General features: G+C 63.1%; 1 protein-coding gene across 1 annotated transcript in view; it reads right to left on the reverse strand.

Moving 5' to 3' along the window:
* Positions 1 to 18,920, reverse strand: part of GPC1 (glypican 1) — a 30,939-nt gene extending 12,019 nt beyond the window's left edge. Inside the window, exon 1 of the mRNA XM_046643879.1 lies at positions 18,501 to 18,920. Coding sequence (XP_046499835.1) covers positions 18,501 to 18,666 — 166 coding nt within the window. The 5' untranslated portion in view covers positions 18,667 to 18,920. The remainder of the gene's footprint in view (positions 1 to 18,500) is intronic.
* Between the last annotated feature and the right edge of the window lie 463 nt (positions 18,921 to 19,383).

Genomic DNA, 19,383 nt, shown 5'->3' on the forward strand with positions numbered 1-19,383 from the left:
CGGTGCGCAGGCTCTGAGTGGGGCTCCTTGGCACTGTCGGCCCACCCACTGCTCACAGCTGGGAGCTGGCCCCCACCCCAGTGGCCTCCCCGCAGCCCCCCAACCCTGCCTGGCCACCTCGTCCAGCCGGCCCGGTGACCTGCGCTGTTCCGGCAGCCCCAGCACAGCCCCCGTCCCTCCCTCCCTCCTCGGACACACACGGGAGTGAAGACACGGAGCCAGAGCCTGGGCGCCGGCCTGAGGCTCCGGGCAGGCTGGGCCGAGGCGGCCCCCGAAGCCTGCTGCAGGGCGGATGCGGTGGTTGAGGCACAGAGGCTCTGAGCTTCCCTTCCGCCCAGCCCTGGCCCAGATCAGCCGGGGCCCACAGGTCATCTGTTGGTCCTGGACATCAGCTGGCTGGAGGTGAGCTCTGCAGCGCACCCCTGCACTTCCCAACAAGCAAGCCGCTCCTCCTGGTCAGAGCCAAAGGGTTGAGCGGTGGGGGGGGTCTGCCTGGAGAAAGCATGAGCTCTCTGACCCTAGAAGTGTGCAAGTCAGACTGACAGCATTTTCCTCTTGTACTGCAAACTTCTCCACACCCAGACCCGCCCCTCTTCTCTCAGCTCAGTACCTGGAGAAAGGTGAGACTCAGGCCAAGCAGGAGAAACTGCTCCTGCTCCTCCCCACCCATCGCACAGCTGCCAAGTCCACCCCAGCGGGCAGCATCAGCCTGTCCCCTCTTCCCACTGACCCCTCCCGTCCACACTGAGGCTGCTCCCCAGGTGCCCAGTGAAGGTCCCTCCTTTTGTCCTTGGTCCCTTGGCTGCTTTTTCAACAGCTGACTATTCCTTCCAGAACTCTCCCTTCCCTTAGGCTTCAGGAAGCTTCCTCTGGAGATCCCACATTTTCTGGAGGGGGAGAGGAGAGGTTTGTTCCCCTACCCTGTAGAGCCTCTCGTCCAGGCACCCGCCCCCACCAAATCCCAAGGTCCCCAATTCCCAGATGGCCTCTGACCCTGCTCCTCAGGTTAAAATACCGGCACTCATGCCCTAACCCCATCGCAGGTGCTTCTCTTGCTGGGCAGACAACCGAGGTGCTTCCCCCCGCCAGATTCAGACCTCTTGGGGTCCCCCAGACCCCCTTCTCCTCACTAAGCCCCTGTCAGTCTACAGCTCAAACATCTTTGAGACTCACACCCTCCTGCCACCTGCTGACACAGCCATAGCTCCCAGCCCTCCCATCTTAGGGCACGAGCAGCCCCCTAATGGCATCCCCACCCAGCAGCCACCACCTCCAGCACTGTCACCCCAATGCTTTGGCTCAAGATCCCCATCCCAACGGTGGTCACTATCTCCAATGCTGGACACAGACCTCATTTGTCCAGACCCAGCCTGGCAGCCGCCTGTGACTGGCGGCCCTAGAGCCCTCCCAAAGAGACTGCAGAGGGAAGATGGCGCCACGCCAAGCCCATCTCTCCAGAAGCTTCCACTGCTCACACAGGAGTATGCAGACCGCCTGCTCGACCCGCCTTTAAAGCCACATCCCAGACGCTCTGCATCAACTCACCCAGCCGCCCCTGGACTACTCCCTCTAAATTAGTGTAGACAATTAGCCTGCACTGGCCTCCTGCACTGTGCCGGGACACAGCTACGTGGACAGTTCCAGGCACCACGGTCTCCAAACACACCAAGGGAAAGGCCCAGGTCTGGAAAAGTAGGAAGGGAGCTGCTTGCCCACCCCTCCCCTCTACCCAATTCTGAACCCCATAGCGTGCCTTGCTGGCTGACTGCGGGGGCGGGGGGAGGGAATGCAGAAGGCTGCCTCCAAGCAATAGACCCTTTTTTGGACAACTGCCCCATGCCCACTCCCCCGGGGACCCCATCCAGCTCCAGGGGGCCACGGGATCCTCTTGGCATGCCCATCAGTCAGCTGCGGGGCACTGGACAAACGCCCAGCATCTGGGCACCATCACGGTGGGAGCTCCAGACTTTCCTTTCTTACCTTCCCCACCCCAGTCCCCCTGAAACGCACGCACCCCGCCAGTCCCTGTCACAGGGTCACACCTGAGCATCTAAAGTCCATCCAGGAGGGCAGCCTCAGACCCACCTCGGAGAGGACATTTCAACCACCATCTCCCCGACCCTTACAAACACATCAACACCCATAACCTCTCTGGGTCCCAACGCTACCCCTCACCCACAATCTCACCGACCACCCAAGCCCCCTCCACCATTTCAGCCAAATGACAGCGTCAGCACCGAGCCCCTCTGCCGCCTCCGTCACGCACTGGGACCCGAAACCGAGGGGCGCCGGCTAGGGACACCTCTAGCTTGGTGGGTGGGAGGGGTCCGCCCCCTAGGCCCGCGAGGGGCTCCCGCAGGCCGGAGGTGACAACGCAAGACTGGCCGGGGCTGCGTCGCAGGCGGCGGAACAAAGGCCAGGCTCCCTGGTCGCCAGTCGTGGTGGGCAAGGATGGAGGAGCGCGGGCTGTGGAGCCGGAGCCGGCGCGCGGGGTCTGGAACTGCGGTGCGCAGAGACGAGGGGCGCTGGCGCAGAGGGCGGGCGCGGAGGGGAGGGGGCTGGAGGCGGGGGTGCCGGGGCTGCGGCAGGCGGGCGGGCGAGGCGGAGAGGAGGGGGCCTCGCCGTAGGGGGCTGCGGCAGGCGAGGGGGAGGGGTGGGGGGTGGAGGGCGACGCGATTGGCGGGGAAGGGGCTTGCCGCAGTGGGTGCGGCAGGCACGGGGAAGGGGGGCTCGCAGGGGCTGCGGCAAGCCAAGCGGAGGGGGATGGGTCTGACAGAAGAGGAAGGGGGGCTTGCCGCAGGAAGGGGGCTGCGGCAGGCACTGGGGGAGCAGAGGAAAGGATGGGGTGGGGAGGGGTGGCAGGAACGCTGCGGAGATACGGCCGAGAGGGCCACGGAGATGGGGTGAAGGTGGGGAAGTGATGGCGAGGAAAGGAGGGTCGGTGATGGCGAGCGGTGAGGACGGGGAGATCCGTGAGGGGGACATGGAGACTGGCGATGGGGCTCATGAGGCGAAGGGGATGGAGCGATGGATGCCGACGCGGACAAGGGCGAAGACGGGCTTGAGGTGGGATGTGGCGGTGGTGTCGGGACGACGAGGGTGGAGATGAGGATGGCAAGGAGGAGGGAGTGTGGGTGGGGGTGGCGCGCGAGGGTATGGGGATGCAGTGGGACTGGGGAGATGGAGATGGCTAAGGAGCAGATGGCGGACTGGGGACCCGGCGGGTCACCCAGCTTGGATCCCAGCTCCGCGGGCGCCACCCGGCCGTGGCCCGAAGCCCGTTTGTGGCGGCGGCGGCAGCAGCTCCAGCAGCGGCGTCCCCAGCTGCGGTGGTGGCGGCGGTGACGCTCCGGGCGGCGCGCGCGACTCCGGGCGCGGATGCGAGGGGGTTTGGGGGTCCGGCCGGACCGGGGAAAGGCGGGGGAGGACCCGGCTGGAAGGGCTTGGAGGGAGAGGAGCCGGGGCGGGACCGGGCAGGCGCGCCGAGGAGTCTGCGGCCACCGCGCGGGACAGCACCGCAGCCGCACTGGCGCGCACGGCCGAGGACGCGCCTCCTTCCGCAGTCCCCGCCCCGCCGCACTCGGCACCGCCCCCGTCTCCCAGGAAACCTGGGCGGCCGCCCCGCGCCCCCTCCCGCTGACTGCGGGACAGCGGCCCACAGCCCCCTCGCTTCCCGCGGCCCGGTGCCCACCCCTGTGGCCAGCCCCCTCCCGCTGTCCCCCTGCAGCACGGCCGGTGCAGGCCCGGGGCTGGGTGCCCTGGGGAACTAGGGCCCAAGCCAGGATGGTGACGGGGCAGGTGTCAGGTTGCTTCCGCGATGGGCAGTGGCAGCCCACCACCTCGGGAGTCCCCTCTCCTGCTGACAACGACCAGATCCCTACTGCTGTCTGGGCACTCAAAGGCCACCACCAGTCACCACGAGTTCTCTACCTGCCCCACCCCCAGCCCCTGCCCCAGTCTCTCACCTCACTGACCTGGGCCTCCATCCCAAGGTCCAGATCTGCTTCCCCTAGGAATTACCAAACTCTGCACACTCTCATCTAGTTTGGCTGCCCCCCCACTCCTGGGGCCCCAGGGCAGCGGGGTGAGTCCTAGAAGATGGACTGGAGCTGCCCCCTCGGCTGTGTCCACAGCGGACATCCTGGAACTGCAGAAGGGGACGACACGGCTCAGGGATCCTCTCAGCCATGTTCCCCCAAAAGACGCATCGTAGGCCCATCCGCCCACCCTGTGAGTGCCAACAGGCAGAGATGGCAGGGCTCTCGGCTGGGCCAGAACACAGAGCAGACCCTCAGGGGCCATCGAGGGAGCCCGCCAGGCCAGCTGTGCCCTGGGCCCACCCAGCACGGGCCCCATAAATACTGGGGACTGAACAGATGAATGGGAAGGGGCAAAGGGGCTTTGCTGCTCACCCCAATCCAGCCACTTCCCTCAAAGCCGGGCAGCCATCCCCAAGGCCATGGCCACTCCCGGCTGGCATCCCAGCCCCTCTGGTCACCTCCATCCAGCTCATGACTTGCTGCTTCCACTAACCCCTGTGCTCACACGCCCTCCCCCTTGCTCCGCCCTCTCTCAAGGCCCACTCACCTCTCCCTTCCTCCAGGAAGCCCTCCCAGGTCTCTCTGGGCCAAAGCACCTGCCCAGCCTCTGGCCTCCCTGAGCACGGGGAGGCCCTCCCCAGGGGAGGAGAGCCGCTCTGCCTGCCTGTGGGGACCCCCACTTCCCTTCTCTCACCTCTCTGCCCAGCAGCGGGCCAGACCTGGCACTGAGTAAACAAGTGTCTAAAGAAACTGTACGGAGAGAACCGTTGTCCAGCGTTAGCATTCACGGAAACAATGCTTAACACCATCATGGTCCCAGAGCCCCAGTCTCAGACCTCCCCTTCCCCTGGGAAACCAGCACTTTCCTGCCCTGGCCCCTCCCCAGAGGCAGCAGGACAGCCAGACACCCACAAGCGCTACCTTATTCTTACAAAGGCCCCAATCCCCGCAACGAGATGGAGCACTTGCTATGTGCTGTTAAGGGTCTCAGCCCTGTGATTTTGAATCATTTAATCTTCAGAACAGCTGCTCTTTCCTATTCTACCGCTGATGGAGCTGACACAGGGAGCTAAAGTGACGTGCCCAAGGTCACTCAGCCTGGAGCGGCTGCGCGGACACGGGGCCCAGTGCAGCCCAACAATCCAGGCCTGGCCTCCCCTGCCTCTCCCACGGCAAGCCCTCCCTCGATCCCAGTCCCAGGGGAATTCCTGAGCAGGAGGGCAAGGCTGAAGCAGGAGCAGACATGCCCGCAGACGGCCCGCCTGCCATTCGGAGAGGTCTGGGCGGTCTCCGGTGGATGGTCTCTCCGGGGCCGCTGACTCAGCATGGCCGCCCAGGCAGCACTTCCGGCTCCAGCACACACCCAGCTCGCAGGTGTGTGGGCGCCGAGCAGGGAGCCCGAGCCCAGCCCTGCAGGCACAATGTAGGGGCGTAGGGGACAGCAGATACAGTCCAGGATACAGCCAAGCATGAATTTCAGATAAACAATGCATTATTTTTTAGTATAAAAGTATCTGGCCCAAAAGAATTGAAATCAGAGACTTGAACAGAATCTTTACACCCCTGTTCGCAGCAGCATTATTTACAACAGCCAAAGGGTGGAAACAACCTGAGTGTCCAGTGACAAATGAGTGGATAAACAAAAGGGACATATCCGTCCAGCGGAATACTATATAGCCCTGACTCAGGCTATAAGGAGGATGAACCTCAAACATATCATGCTCAGTGAAAGCAGCCAGACCTGAAATACGGGCATGATTCCACTTCAAGAGGGATCCAGAGTTGTCAAATCCACAGAAACAAAAAGTAGCAGGGCGGGTGCCAGAGGCTGGGGCAGGGGGAGGGGGAGATAGTGTTTAATGGGGACAGAGTTTCAGTTTGAGAAGATCAAAAAGTTCTGGAGATGATGGTGGTGATGGCTGCCCAACAATGTGAATGTGCTTAATGCCACTCAACTGTACACTTAAAGATGGTTAAAATAGGAAACTTTATTGTATTTTACCATTAAAAAAAAACCCCCAAATATCTGGGACATATTTATAGTAAATACATGGGGCATACTTACACTAAAAATTTATTTGCTGTTTATTTAAAATTAAAATATTCAGGGCATATTTACACTACAAAATCACTCACTATCTGACATTCCAATTTAACTGGGCATCCTGTAGTTTTATCTGGTGGCCCTTTGTGGGGTGTGGGGAGTGGCCTGACTGAAGTCACTCAGGCTCCCCACCTGCAACACCCTGTCTCACGAAGGCACGGACACACACACACACATGTCCCCAGGGCTCCCTGGCTGGGGTCCTCAGACCCTGCCCAGGCCGGCAGCAAGAGGGGAATGGGGGGTGTCAGAGGGGGCTTTGCCTGCCCACCTCAGCCCCCAGCCACCTCAGAGAATGATGGACCTCAGCGACCCAATTAACAGGAAGACACAATTATCCCCATCTTACAGATGGGGAGACTGACGCTGGGAGAGGTTATGTGAACTTGCTCAATGCTCAGACCTGTTGCCTAACGCCGTTCCCCTCTGGCCTCTCTGCAGGGCCTGCAGCTCCCTTCTGAAAACCAGCCGCCACCCTGCAAGGCCACCCCGAACCCCTCCTGCTGGCGGCATGGCCCTGAGCTGGGGTCGTTCTCCATCCTCGTAGGCTGCCCTCCAGGAGAGGCCTGCAGCCAACTCTTCCTGCAATTCTCAGCTTCCCAGGACCAGGACTGGTGATAGCCGAGTGGTGGGTGACAAAGGGCAGAGTCCCTCCCCGCCAGCCTGGATCTCTCTGACCCCCAGCTGTGGCTCTTGGCCTGGCTGCGGACAATGCTACCATCCCCATTTTACAGAAAAGGACTCTGAGGCAGAGAGAGGTTCAGCAGTTGGCCCAAGGTCACACAGCAAGTGAGTGTGGAGATGGTGTTTGAACCCTGGCAGGCTGGCCAGGTCCAGGAGACCAGGTTTTGGCTTGCTTTTGGGCCCATCTCTTTCCTAAGATGATGGCCAAGAAGATCAGCCTCTGGATTCAAGAGACCTCGGCCCTGGGCTGGGGCGTGGCCTTACCCATTCGCCCAGCAGGTTGCCTCCCTCTGAGCCCCAGGGTCAACGTGCCCCTCCCTCCTTCCTTGAGCTCAGATGCCACCTCCTCAGAGCAGCCCTCCGGACCCTCCCTCTTGGTGCCCAGCCTTCCTGACTCTGTACTGACGGGTCTCCCCTCGGCCTCAGGCTGCAAACTCTAGATGTCAGAGAAAGTGGAGGCTGGGCCCTTGGGCTGGGTGTGCAGTGTAGCCGTGCAAGCCTCTGAGGTCCCCACGGAAGACAGGACGAGAAGGCCAAGCTCACAGCAGGAATGGCCAAGGGGCGCGTGGGGCCCCAGGCCGTCCCAGATGGGGAGGGGTCTTTGCTCTACAGCACAGGGGCCATGTGCGATTGCAAACCCCACGTGCATGTCTAAATTCACATATGTTATTTCTCTTTACTTTTAACTTACAAAAGTAACACGCGGTCACTGTGGCCAGCAAAGCCACAGCTCACGAGACCTGCTATGGGTCCTTTCCTGCGCCAATATTGTTGGTGGCTGCATTTCAGCACTGAGAACAGCGCCTGACACACAGTAGGAGCTCAACTGAGGGATTCAGAGAGCCTGCCATGTCTCAGTGTCCCCATCACTCCCACCTGCAGGCAGCTGGCCAGGTTGCCGCTCAGCCTCAGGTGCCTGGACACCCCCCCTCCCCCCACCTCCTGGTCCCCTGCTCCCATCCCCTGCAGGTTCTGCTGGGTGCAGACATCTGGGCTCCACCAGCCTTCTGGGTCGCCGCCCAGAGGACCTGCTCTTTGTGCCCTGGGCCCCCTGGCCATCTCCTGAAGCCTGGAGACCCCTTCTCAGGATGATGTTTATGAGGTGAAAAATTATGCAGAGGCTCAACCAGGAAAGCAGGTGCAACGCAATGGTCATCAGAATGTCATAAAACAAACATGGGCTGCACCACACGCGCTATCCTATGAACAGGTTTTGCAAGACCTGGCGCAGGTCTAACAGCGACCAGGATCTCAAAGGTGTGGTGAGTGTCAATAGTATTTCCGCTACAAATGTAAAAAGACACGAAAATGCTAGTGGTTTCTATTGGTGACCAAGTCCCAGATACCAGAATACCACTGTTGCCTCGTCCATAGTCGCGGGAAATGTTGAATTTTGGTTAGAGGTTAGCAAAAATGGAGATGTAATTTCTTTCTCAGCAAAGTTTAAAACTAGCCCTGGGCCTCTCCCGTGCACCCCAGTTAAGAACCCCAGCCTCGAATGACCTGCCTGTGCACACCTGTATCTGTCCACTAACCTGTCCATCTTTCTAGAGCCGACTCCACCACTCACCCCTGCAAGGCTGTCCTGGCCCCAAAGCAGAGGGGTGCCCTCTCCCCTGTGCTCCCTCGGACACTGGTTCTGTCCTGCCTAGGGCTTTGGATCAAGTGTTCCTAATGGGCTGTGGCTGGCATTTCTGGAAGGCACCTTCCAGCTGCTCAGGAGTATCCTGCACTGCACAGGGTCCCTGGCCTCCCTGACCCCACCCCAAAATTGCCGTGACAACCATATCCCAGGAAGGGGGCTTTAGCTGTGTCTCTGACCTACGGCCACCCACAGTGTCCTCCAAACTCCCAAATACGCTGTGACAGGGAGGCACCAATCCCTGGTGTTAAGTTACTCCAAGGGAGAATGCCAAGATGCCTGAGGGTATCCTGTAGGCAGCCCCCACGAGGCCGGGGGGAGGAGGTGAGGGATGGTGGGGCTGAATTATTTAGGAGCAACACCCCTTTAAAATGCCGCTGTCAGGGGCCGGCCCCATGGCCAAGTGGTTAAGTTCGCGCGCTCCGCTGCAGGCAGCCCAGTGTTTCGTTGGTTCGAATCCTGGGCACGGACATGGCACTGCTCATCAAACCACGCTGAGGCAGCGTCCCACATGCCACAACTAGGACCCACAACGAAGAATATACAACTATGTACCGGGGGGCTTTGGGGAGAAAAAGGAAAAAATAAAATCTTTAAAATACCGCTGTCAGTCCAGGGTGTCCTGTGCTCCATGACAACGGGAGATGCAAGTCAACGCCTGAGCCAACCCTCGCAGCAGGTGGCATCATCTTTCTCCCCAGGGCCTGGAGGTGGTCACAGGCGGGTGGGATGTACTCCCTGTGGCCCCCAGAGCTGGGGCTGGGCACTCAGGGCTCCAGACGCTTGATGCACTCGGACATCATACACAGTTCACCACAGGGGCCCAGACAACAACAGGTGGCCCCAGGTACTGAGAACATGCTTAGATACACGGATGGGCCCGGATGGCCACCCACAGCTCTCAGACAGTGGTCCTCAGTATTACGGATGTTGCCCGAAGGTGTGCACAGGGCACAGACCTTCACAGGTTCTGGCGCTGATGGCGAGCCCAGGAAACGTCCCCACCAGGGAGGCTTGGGGCCACAGGCACTGCCAGGTGCACCTGCCCAGGGCCTGGCTGCCCACCTGGGAAGGAGATATGCTGGCCTGTCCCTCAAGGTGTCGGTGGCACTGCAGCCAAATCCACCATCCCAGGGCCGACGAGCCAGGTCCTAGATGAGACTTAGAACACAGTGCCTGCCAGGTCCTGGATTGCTGGGTTTGGGAGGGCCTGGCAGCCTCAACTGAGTTTGTCACCAGACCCTGACCTTCTGGGGGGTGAGGAACATGGCTTTTCATCTCTGTGTCCCTAGCAGAGGAGTGAGCACATAGCGGATGGGGGGGTGGGTAGGTGGATGGATGGATCGATGGATAAATGGAAGGATGAGGGGTCCCATGGATGAATGGGCAGATAGATGGATGGATAAATGGGTGGGTGGATGGATGGATGAATGGATAAATGGAAGGATGAGGGTCCCATGGATGAATGGGTGGATAGATGGATGGATGGATGGGTGGGTAGAAGGACAGATGGATAAATGGAAGGATGAGGGTTCCATGCCTCCTGGCCTGTGAAGCCCCGCCTTGTCTCTCACAAGGAGGTACGGCAGCTGAGCTCAGGCATTTGGGGCCCATTGGCAGGACCAGCTCTGATCTCAGGAGGTCCTCCCGGGGTGGCTGGCTGGCAGGTCCTGGGCTGGAGCTGAGCTGAGCCTGACCTTCTGTTCTTCCAGCTACCAGCCAGTCCTTCCTGAAGCCTGAGTCCTCAAGTGGGCATCACGAGGGCCCCACTTGGGCCTGCAAGTTCCCAGGGCCCACCTCTTTCCTGGGCCTCCACGGCCCCTCCCCAGCTCCTCCACTGTCTCAGCCTGGGGACCCCTTGGTCCTCCGGGGCCTGCCAGGGCCGTCTCTCCCTGCAATTGTGGGGTGCTCTGTGGCCTATGTTCTGGGGCTTTGACCCCCAGCTCTCTGTCCTCTGGCTGACCTCACCTCTGCACTCTGGACCACATGCTTACAGGACCAGGTCATATGGATGGCACCTCCATTACCCCAACAAGGTAGGCTCGCGTGGCCTCACCTCATACCTGCTCCTCTGTGGGACACCCCTTTCAGGAGTTGGCACTGGCACCCGGTGCCTACACCAGACACCTGGGGCCAGTCTATACCAGGGCAGAAGTGACTTAGTCAGCAGGTGGCAGGGTCTGGCCTGGGCAGTGAGGCTATCGGGGAGAAGCCACTTAAGGAACAGGGCTCTGAGTCCTGAGAAGCCCTTCTGGGACTCAGTTTCCCCATCTGCACACTAAGTGGTCATATGAGATGATACTCAGCCTGCCCTCCAGATACCCCCAGGCAATGGGCTGGTGGAGGTCAGGGCATGGCTGCAGGAGACAAGCCCTGGGACTGAGGCCCTGATGGGCTCCGGGGGCACCCTGGCAGGAGGGAAGGAGAGGATAGGGCGGCAGGGGCCCAGAGCCGGCCCTCCTGTAGGGTTTCCCCTTACTGGCCAGCTCCAGCCCAGCTCCTCTCCTTGGCCTCAGGCCCTGCTGTGGCTGTCTATGCCTCTGACAAGACCCTGGGGCTCACCTACGCTGCAACTCCCTCTGGTGATGGGAGACCTGCCTCATGGTGCTCCCGGGCTGGTCCTCACAGCCTACCAGTCCCTCAGCGCTGGTCTCTGGTTTCCTGTCTGCTTCTCACCCTCCCAGTCTGGGCCTCAGGCTGGTTTGCAAACGGCCTGGTCCCCTCCCCTACTGGAGCCCAAGCCAACTCTCCTCCTCTGAGATGCAGCAGGGGCAGTGGGCAGAGCTCCGGGCCCCTGGGGGGCTGAGGTCAGGGCAAGTGCCAAGGGAGCAGGATTGATGGAGCCCCCCTGGGGCTGCCCTGTCACCCAGCCAAGCCTCCAGAACCCAGGGAGCATTTAGCACAAATGAGCAGCGAGCCTCCTCAGCCGGGCCACTGTGCCAGGGGACAGCTGCTGCCCAGGCCCCATGCCGCTGCCCGCCTCCCAGCTCTCTCCCTCTCCAAACCCTCCAAACTCAGGTGCTGCTGGCTGCCTCCTAGCCCCTCAGCCCCACTGCCTCCTCCGGAAGTCTACCTGGGGGCCCAGCACCTGCTTGCATGCTGTGGCCCTGCTTGGAGGCCCTCCCACTTGCAGGTGGGAACGCTGAGCCTTTCTAAGGCACACTGGTACCACTGAGTCACAACTCGCCCAGCCAGGTGCCCCCAATCCCCATGAAGATCTTAAGGCCGGCCCCTCACTGCCAACTCTGGGGCCCTCCCAACCACAGATGGCTGGGACTGGGCAAAGACCGGGTGGCAATGCAAGGCCAAGAGCTACGGTCCCTGAGCATGCCGAGACCAGGGCTGTGCCCTGAGAAGCCTGCAGGTGGGCAGGGGTGAGGAGGCTGCCAGGGGATGGTCTGACCCCGCCACTCTGTCGTCCGGGCCTGAGTGAATCTCTGCGATGAGCCCGAGCCTGTGGCAGACTCGGCGAGGCCTGGTCCTATCCTGAGAAGCCGCCACCACTAAATACTCAGAGCCCAGGCTCTCCACCCACTGGACGGGAAGCGCACGGGCATGAAGAGCAGGTGTGAGGGGCTGCCTCCTGCTGTGGGCTGTACCGCGTCCCGCCAGTTCATATGCGGGACTCCTAACCCCCAGGGCCTCAGAAGGCGGCCTTGCTTGAGGATGGGGTCTTCACAGATGTAACTGGTTAAGATGAGGTCACACGGGAGCTAGGGGGCCCCTAACTTGATAGGACTGCTGCCCTTCTTTTTCCAAGGTCAAGTACGGAAACAGACATGCACATAAGGAGAAGGCCATGTGAAGATGAAGCCAGAGACCCGGGCACCAAGATATGCCAAGGATCGCCAGCAACCGCCAGAAGCTGGCAGAGGCCTGGAACAGTTCCTCCCCTCGCGGCCTCAGGAGGAACCAGCCTGGCCGACACCTTGATTTCGGACTCCAGCCTCTTGACCGCAAGATAATAAACTTCTGCTGTGTAAGCCACCCGGTCTGTGGTATTTGTCACCGCAACCCTGGGAGCTGGTATACTCCTGACCCTGCGCCCAGCCCAGGCCTGGCACATGGGCGGTGCCTGGGATGTTTACTGCACTGAATGGAGCCAAGGCCTGCCCAGACTTGGGGAGCACCCAGGGAGCAGGGAGAGCCCCTAAGTGGGGCTGTGTTGGGGATGCCCGGGGAAGTTGAGCATCAGGGCCAAGCGCCTGAGGGAGGATGGTGCCCAACGTGTACTGTGGGTGGGCAGGGAGAGGACCTGCCGGGCAGGAGGGATGCATGTGCCAGGAAGGTGAGCCAGCCAGGAGCGTGTGGAAGACAGGCAGATGAAGAGATGGCCTCCAGGGGTTCCTAAACCCACCCAGATCCCAGGATTTGTGCCCAGAGAGTAGGGCTCTCACACTCAGAGCTTCCTCAGGACCCATGGCCTGACTTCGAACAGCTGAGGAGGCTGGATGCCTGGTCCTGACCACAGGACAGAGGCCACAGTGTGGGAGGCCAGGTCAGCCCTCACCTCACCCCTGGCTACCATGTGCTCCCACCTGGGAAGGCAGCCTGGGGTGAGGTGGGGCCTGGAGCAGACGGAGGAGAAGGATGGCAGCCTCCTCCACCCCAGGAGACTTCCGGGAGCTCAGGGCACCTGCCCAGGCCTGTTCCTAGACAGACAATGCTGACAAGAAAGGCCGCCAGCCAGTGCGGTGGTGAGGAGCTGGGTTCCGGGGTGGGCGGCCCTGGGCTGGAGCCCTTATCCTCCTGAGCCTGTTTTCTCTCCCAAATGTGGCCCATGACCTGACCCCACGGGGCCGTGCTGGCTGTGAGACACAATCAGGGTTGGCACCGAATGCCAGGCAAGGAGATAGGACAAAAGCAGGGCTGGGCTCAGGCTGCAGGGCCCGATACCCACCTGGACCCAGACACGGGTCCTGAATCTTGGTCTAAAACCACCCTGAACCAAGCCAGGCCTTGGGGATGAGGGTCTGGCTTCCAGGAGAGAAGTCCAACCTCTCACCACCTGGCATGTCCAGGCCTGGGCACGGCACACATGGGGCCCAGGCCCGACCTGATGCCCATGTGGCCTCGGGCAAGCCCCCCTCTCCGCCTGTCTCCCCGTCCAGGGCCAGCTAGGCTGACACACCCACAGTGCTCTCTTCCTGACGCCAAAGCCCAGCGTACCACCTGGCCGGCACGTCCCCAGTCCCAGTCCCAAGAGGCCTCCACAGCCCAAGAGACCGGTCAATCACGGGCTCACAGCTCACGCTGTTCCCAATTAGCACCAGCATGGAGCCAGCTTACTAACGGACTGGCCTGTCTCTTCGCCTAGGCTCACCAGCCCCTGGGGGACTAGGACCAGCATGGTGCTGGGGATACACTGGGGGCCGCGCCTTGGGCTGGCCAGCAGCATACTGTTGGGCCACCCACTGTGTGCATCCTGGGGTCACTTGATTCACACCCCTGGGGCCTGGGAACAGCCCTTAGCATGGTGGAAGTGACAGGCCCCAAGGCAGGCTGACAAGCTGGCTTTCACTGGACAGGCAGCGGGGGCCCGGCGAGAGAGTAAGGCCCGGCCCGTGGAAGGCCGAGTCATGGGGCAGCGCTGTCCAGATGGAGCTGGGCAAGGATCGGGGCAGGGAGACCAGGGCAGGTGCTCAGGAGGAGACGGAGGTAAGATAAGTTCTAACGAGGCCTAAGAAATGGAGGCAGGCCGAGGACAGCCGACAGGAGAAGGCAGCTGGTGGCCCATTAGGGCCAGGACCTCACGGTCCCATCTCAGGCCTCCAGGCTGGGATGGCACGAGGTTTGCAGAAAACACAGACCATGGGACTGAGCAGCAGTTAATGTGACAGGCTTTGGGGTCTGCAGACTGCACTCTAGGCCCCAGAGCTCCACATGGGCTGAGTGCCCTGAAAAAAGTTATATGGGTTCTCTGGGCCTCGGTTTACTCCTCTGAAACCAGGTCTACAAAGACCCCTCCTTATCCAACATGTGAACGAGACACTACCGGGAAGTGAGTCACATGGAGCCTGGCTCATGCCTCCGCAGAAGACCTCCGGAGCCAAGGGGACAAGGGGGAGGATGTGGCCTCAGGCCACCCACACAGTCCACAGTGCCCACACGCTCTGCCTCCCAGCAACCTTTGGGGGTGGTCGTGACTATTCTCATTGTCACATGTGAAGACACAGAGGCACAGAGGCGCCAACCGGGGTGGGAGGCCAAAGCAGCAGGACGCTGCCTGTCCTGGCCCGGGGAGGACATCCTGCCTCCCGGAGGAGCACAGGAGCACGTCCAGCACAGAGGCTGGAGCAAGGGGCCCAAGCCATTGCATCAGGCAGGTGGCCCTGTCGAATCCTGGCTCCCTTGGGCCACCCCCCCTCGAAGCCCTGTCCTCACGATGGGGATGATGAAACCTCAGCTCGAATGGTGGAGGACTGAGCAGCGGCCCAGCCCGAGGCTGCTGACCACCTTGGGGACCCAGATTAGACACACGGAGGCTTCTGCCTTCTGAACGGGACAAGGGACACAGAACCTTCTGGTCTTGGGATAGGCTGTGCGCCAGGTGGCTTGCAAGAGCCCTGTTGACCGTGGCTGAGAGACAGACGCCGGGTGGGCTCTCTCCAGCCCAGCCAAGACAGCCCTTTCCAGGACAAGGTAGGGGGAGGCCCACGGCTTCTGAGGACCCTCCCCTCATAATCTGTGCGCCGCCCCCCCCCCCACCCGGGCCCCCCCACTGCCATGAGGTCACAGCCAGCCCAGAGAAGCAAAGATTGCTACAGCAGGGCCTGAGGTGTGGTCCTCAGTATGGGCTCCACCTGCATGCTGGTGCCACCCCGATTCTTGGCGTAGAGGAGCAGCTGACCGGTTCTGGTTGCACTGACAGTCCCATGCCCCCCGACCTCTAACTCCCAATGCTGGACCTGTCCGCATCTCCCACTACCCACCCTGCATGACCCAGCACAAAGCAGGACATTCATGGGACCCCAGCAAGTGTTCACTGAGAACCTGCTCAGCCCCGGGAGCTGGGCCCAATTCTGCGGCTACAACAGAGGTGAACAGACAGAGGCGGTCCCTGTCCCAGGACCCAGCCAAGGGTCAGAAAAATTCGGGATGAATTGTGTCGAGTGCTGGGAGCCCCGGCAGGTGCTTAGGAAACATCTGGGGACCAGAAGCAACCTGGCAGGAGAAGGGAGCCCCTGCCAGGAAGGGCTGTGATTCAGCACGAGCCAGGATGGGCATTTCCCAGCACGGCAGAGGGTTCCAGTGGCGGTTCAGTGCCTGGCCCCTGCTTCCTGTACAACGCTCTGGTCTGAGGGAGGGCCACCTGGTGGCCTTCCCCAGCCGCTGCCCCCAACGCCTGAGCCTCACCTGTCACCACTGCATGGCCTGGCGGTCCAAAAAACCACACACAGTCAGAAACGGAGAGTAACACACTCTGATGGTCCCCTCTTAGGAGCCCACCACCATTTCTGCTCCCTCAGGCAGAGGCTGGAAAGGTCCCCTGCAGAGCCAGGGCAGCCCTCCTTCCCTCCCAGCCCCGAGGAAGCATTGGGTCTCTGCCCTACCCAGCCGGGGGGCCAGCTGAGCCAGGGGACTCGCAACAGGGGTCCACCCCCAGGGGTCCCCACGCTGGAGAAGTCTGGCTGCTGGGCCTGCAGGAGAGGGGACCTTCCGCCCGGCTCCTGGAGAGCAGTGTGCCGCCGCGGGCCCACCAGAGGGCGCCTGGTCCGCAGAGGCCAGCACTAGTCACCCGGAGCAGAAGGGGACATGGCTGGCCGGCTGGCCGCTGCCCTGAGAGGTCACCCTGCTTCCTTCCCCCACGTGGCACTGGTGCTCTCCTTGGCGCCTGGGCCCCCAGGGCACTCTTCAGTTCTAGCCTTCTTCAGGGAGGTGTGGCCATGTGGGGTCGGGGAGAGCACCTCCCCTGGAGGAGCCCTTGGCGCTGGGACGGAGGAGCCGCAGGCCATCGGCAGGGAGGGCAGTAACCCTGCCCGGTCTCCCGCTTTCCAGATCCAGAGGAGGGCGGCGCCCGAAGCCCTGGCCAGCGCGATGCTGGGACAGCTGCTGCGCGCCCATACTCCCCCAGCGGGACGGACAGCACCCCGCCCCCACTCATCACACTGATAGCCACATACTTTGCTCATGCCGGCCGCAACCAACTGTATCCCCTAACCCCAGGGGCCCAAGACCCAGCCTCCCAGCCCAGCCCCTCCTCAGTTTCTCCAGTTTGCCTGGCTCTCTCCTAGCCCTTGGCGGCTGCCCAAACTCTGCCACTCTGGCTCTCGGCCTAACTAGGACAGAGGCCTGTGGATGTGAGCAAGTTTAGGATGGCCCCTGGGGCACCACGGCCAAGTGGATGTGGGAAGGAGGGCCGTGGGGCAGAGGAGACGGCTTCTGTCCAAGAGGCAGGGCTGGGTGGGGGCAGCCGCTCAGCCACCCTGAGACCCTGTGCTCTGAGGAGGGATCCAGTAGGATGCCCAGGGAGGCCGGGCAAAAGTTCCTGTTTATGTGGGGGGAGGAGTAGAGGTGGGGGTGGAGCATGAACCAAACTCTGCCCAGGGCCTGTGCTGGTGTGCCCCCCAAACCCATCCCACCTCCAACCCGGGAGGGAGCTGGGACACTGACAGGGCCCCGTCAGCAGAGGGAGGCACAGCAAGGCCTGCCCTGGGATCCTTGAGAGGGGCCTCTCCAGAACCTCAGGGGGGGTGTCAAGGGATCTCTCAAGGCAGCCTTCTGTGCATCTACCCTTCTAAGGGCCAGGGGGCCAGAGCCTGGCTGCCTCCTCCCAGTCCCCAGCAAGGCATGGCCATGGCCCCCGCCCCCATGCACTCCTCTATCATTCAGAATTCCGTGGCCCTAGTCATTCTCTGTTCCTGTGCCACCATTTGAGTGCCTGGCTTACCTGCCTGCCCCCCCGCCCGTTTGGAAAGAGTCCCCCAAGAGCAGGAATCTGGTTTGCTCTGCCCTTGTCCACTGTGCCCCAGACAGACCAGACCCAGTGCGGCTCTGGACACGTGTGCAGTTTGAGGATGAAGCCTGGGGGTCCTGGAGGTCCTTAGGACACTGTGCTCCACCCCTCACTCTCACATCCACTTCTGTTCCCAAAGCTCATCAGAAGCCAGCAGGGAGGGGGTGGCAAGACTGCGGGCAGCTGCAGGGCTGAGGCCGCTTGGGAGAATCCACGCTCTTACAGAGAAATGACACGGCCCCTGGGCGGGATCCAAGGCGCCGACCACCTGCAGCTGGACTCCAGCGGCCCAGAGTGGCAGGCGGGGCGAGAGCACCAGGCGAGCACAAGTTCCCCCGCAGGAATCAGGAATCCCTGCCAGGCGGCGTTCCCGCTCGAGGTGGAAGAGGTCGCGCCTTCCCCGCCCCCCGCCAAGCGCACAGCTCGCTCCCTGTCTCGCAGGGGCCCCTAGGCTGCCCTGCTAGGGACCCCGCGGGACTCCCCGGGCCCGACACGAGGCGCCTCTTGGAGAGGCCCGGACAGCCGAGTTGGAGTCCCTAACCCGCGGCCACCTTCAGCTGCGCCCCGATGGCCGGCCCCGCAGCTCAGCCCTGGCTGGCGTCGAGGTGGGCCGGAGCGCCCCGGGACTCGGACTCCTGCCCCGCCGCCGCGCTGGGCCGAGCCGGTGGCCGAAGACGCCCAGCTCGAGCCGTGGCCCTGGAGGAGGCACGGAGCCAGGGACCGCCCGGCCCACCGCCCGGCGAGGAAAGCTCCGCGGGGAAGGGGCGGGTGTGTGAGTTGGGGGCTGGGAGTGACCGAGCGGAGCGGAGGAGACCGGGGGGAGGCAGGGCGGCGCGGAGCTCGGAGGCGAGGGCCCGAAGGGGTGCAGACGAGCGAAGGCGCAGGGGACCACTAGGGGTCCGGGTGGCCGGGCACAGGCGGCGGGATTCGAGCGCCCGGGGCGAGGGGCCGCGCAGGGCAAACCAAGAGAGAGCAGGAAAGAATGGGGGCCGCAGGGGGAGACCCGGGCACGCCGGGGTCCGGGGCCCGCAGCCCAGCCAGGTTGGGGCCCCCGGGCGCCGCGCCCTCACTCACCCGAGATCTCCGCCTGGGGCACGTCGCTCAGGCTGAAGCCCTTGGCCCCGTAGATCTGGCGGACTTCGCCGCAGCTCCGGCTCTTGCTGGCAGGGTCCCCGCGGGCGCAGGCGGCCAGCGCGGCGGCCGCGCACAGCAGCCACCAGCCTCGGGCCCGGAGCTCCATGGCGGGGCCGGCGGCGCCCCCGGCAGCCCGCCCGCGCCCCTCTAGGGTCCCGGCCGGGCCCGCGAAGCCCCCGCCCGCGAAGGGCAGAGCCAAGGTCCCGGCGCGCGGCTCGCGGTCCGGAGGCCGAGGAGGCGGAGACAACAAAAGCCGGCGGCGGCCGCGGCGCGGGGCGCGAGGTCCAGCCGCTCGGTCGGGCCGCCCAAAGCGCGGCGGGCGAGCGCGCAGTCCCGGCTCGGCGCCTCCCCCGCCGCCGGCCCGGCCCCTCGGCGGCCGGGGAGACGGGCGGGGAGGGGAGGGCAGGGGAGGGGCGCGCAGGGCGGGAGGGGCGCGCAGGGCGGGAGGGGAGAGGAGCACCGGGCGGGGCGGGGCGGGGCGGGGCGGGGCGGGGCGGGGCGGGGCGCGGCGCGGGGGCGCGATCCGGGGCGCACCGGGCGCTCCTCCCGCTCTCCGGGGATTGGGGGCCCGCCCGGCTCGCGCAGATCTATTGACTGCTTGAGGGAGGCGAAGGAACGGGGGACCGCGCGGGCTGCGGCCGGGGTCCCCGAGGGCGGGCCCCCACGCCCAGAGCCCGGGGCGGCGGCACCACCTGTGGGGGCGGGGGCGGGGGCGGGGGTGCTGAGGCAGGGCTTCCCCCGCCGGACGTGACATCACGCCTTCCGCGCGCCTATCAGGGGCGTCCCCGCCCCCAGCCGAAATCCGCATCTCTCCCATCCTGGT

This window comes from Equus quagga, chromosome 17, assembly GCF_021613505.1.
Source record: "Equus quagga isolate Etosha38 chromosome 17, UCLA_HA_Equagga_1.0, whole genome shotgun sequence".
Lineage (NCBI taxonomy): Eukaryota > Metazoa > Chordata > Mammalia > Perissodactyla > Equidae > Equus > Equus quagga.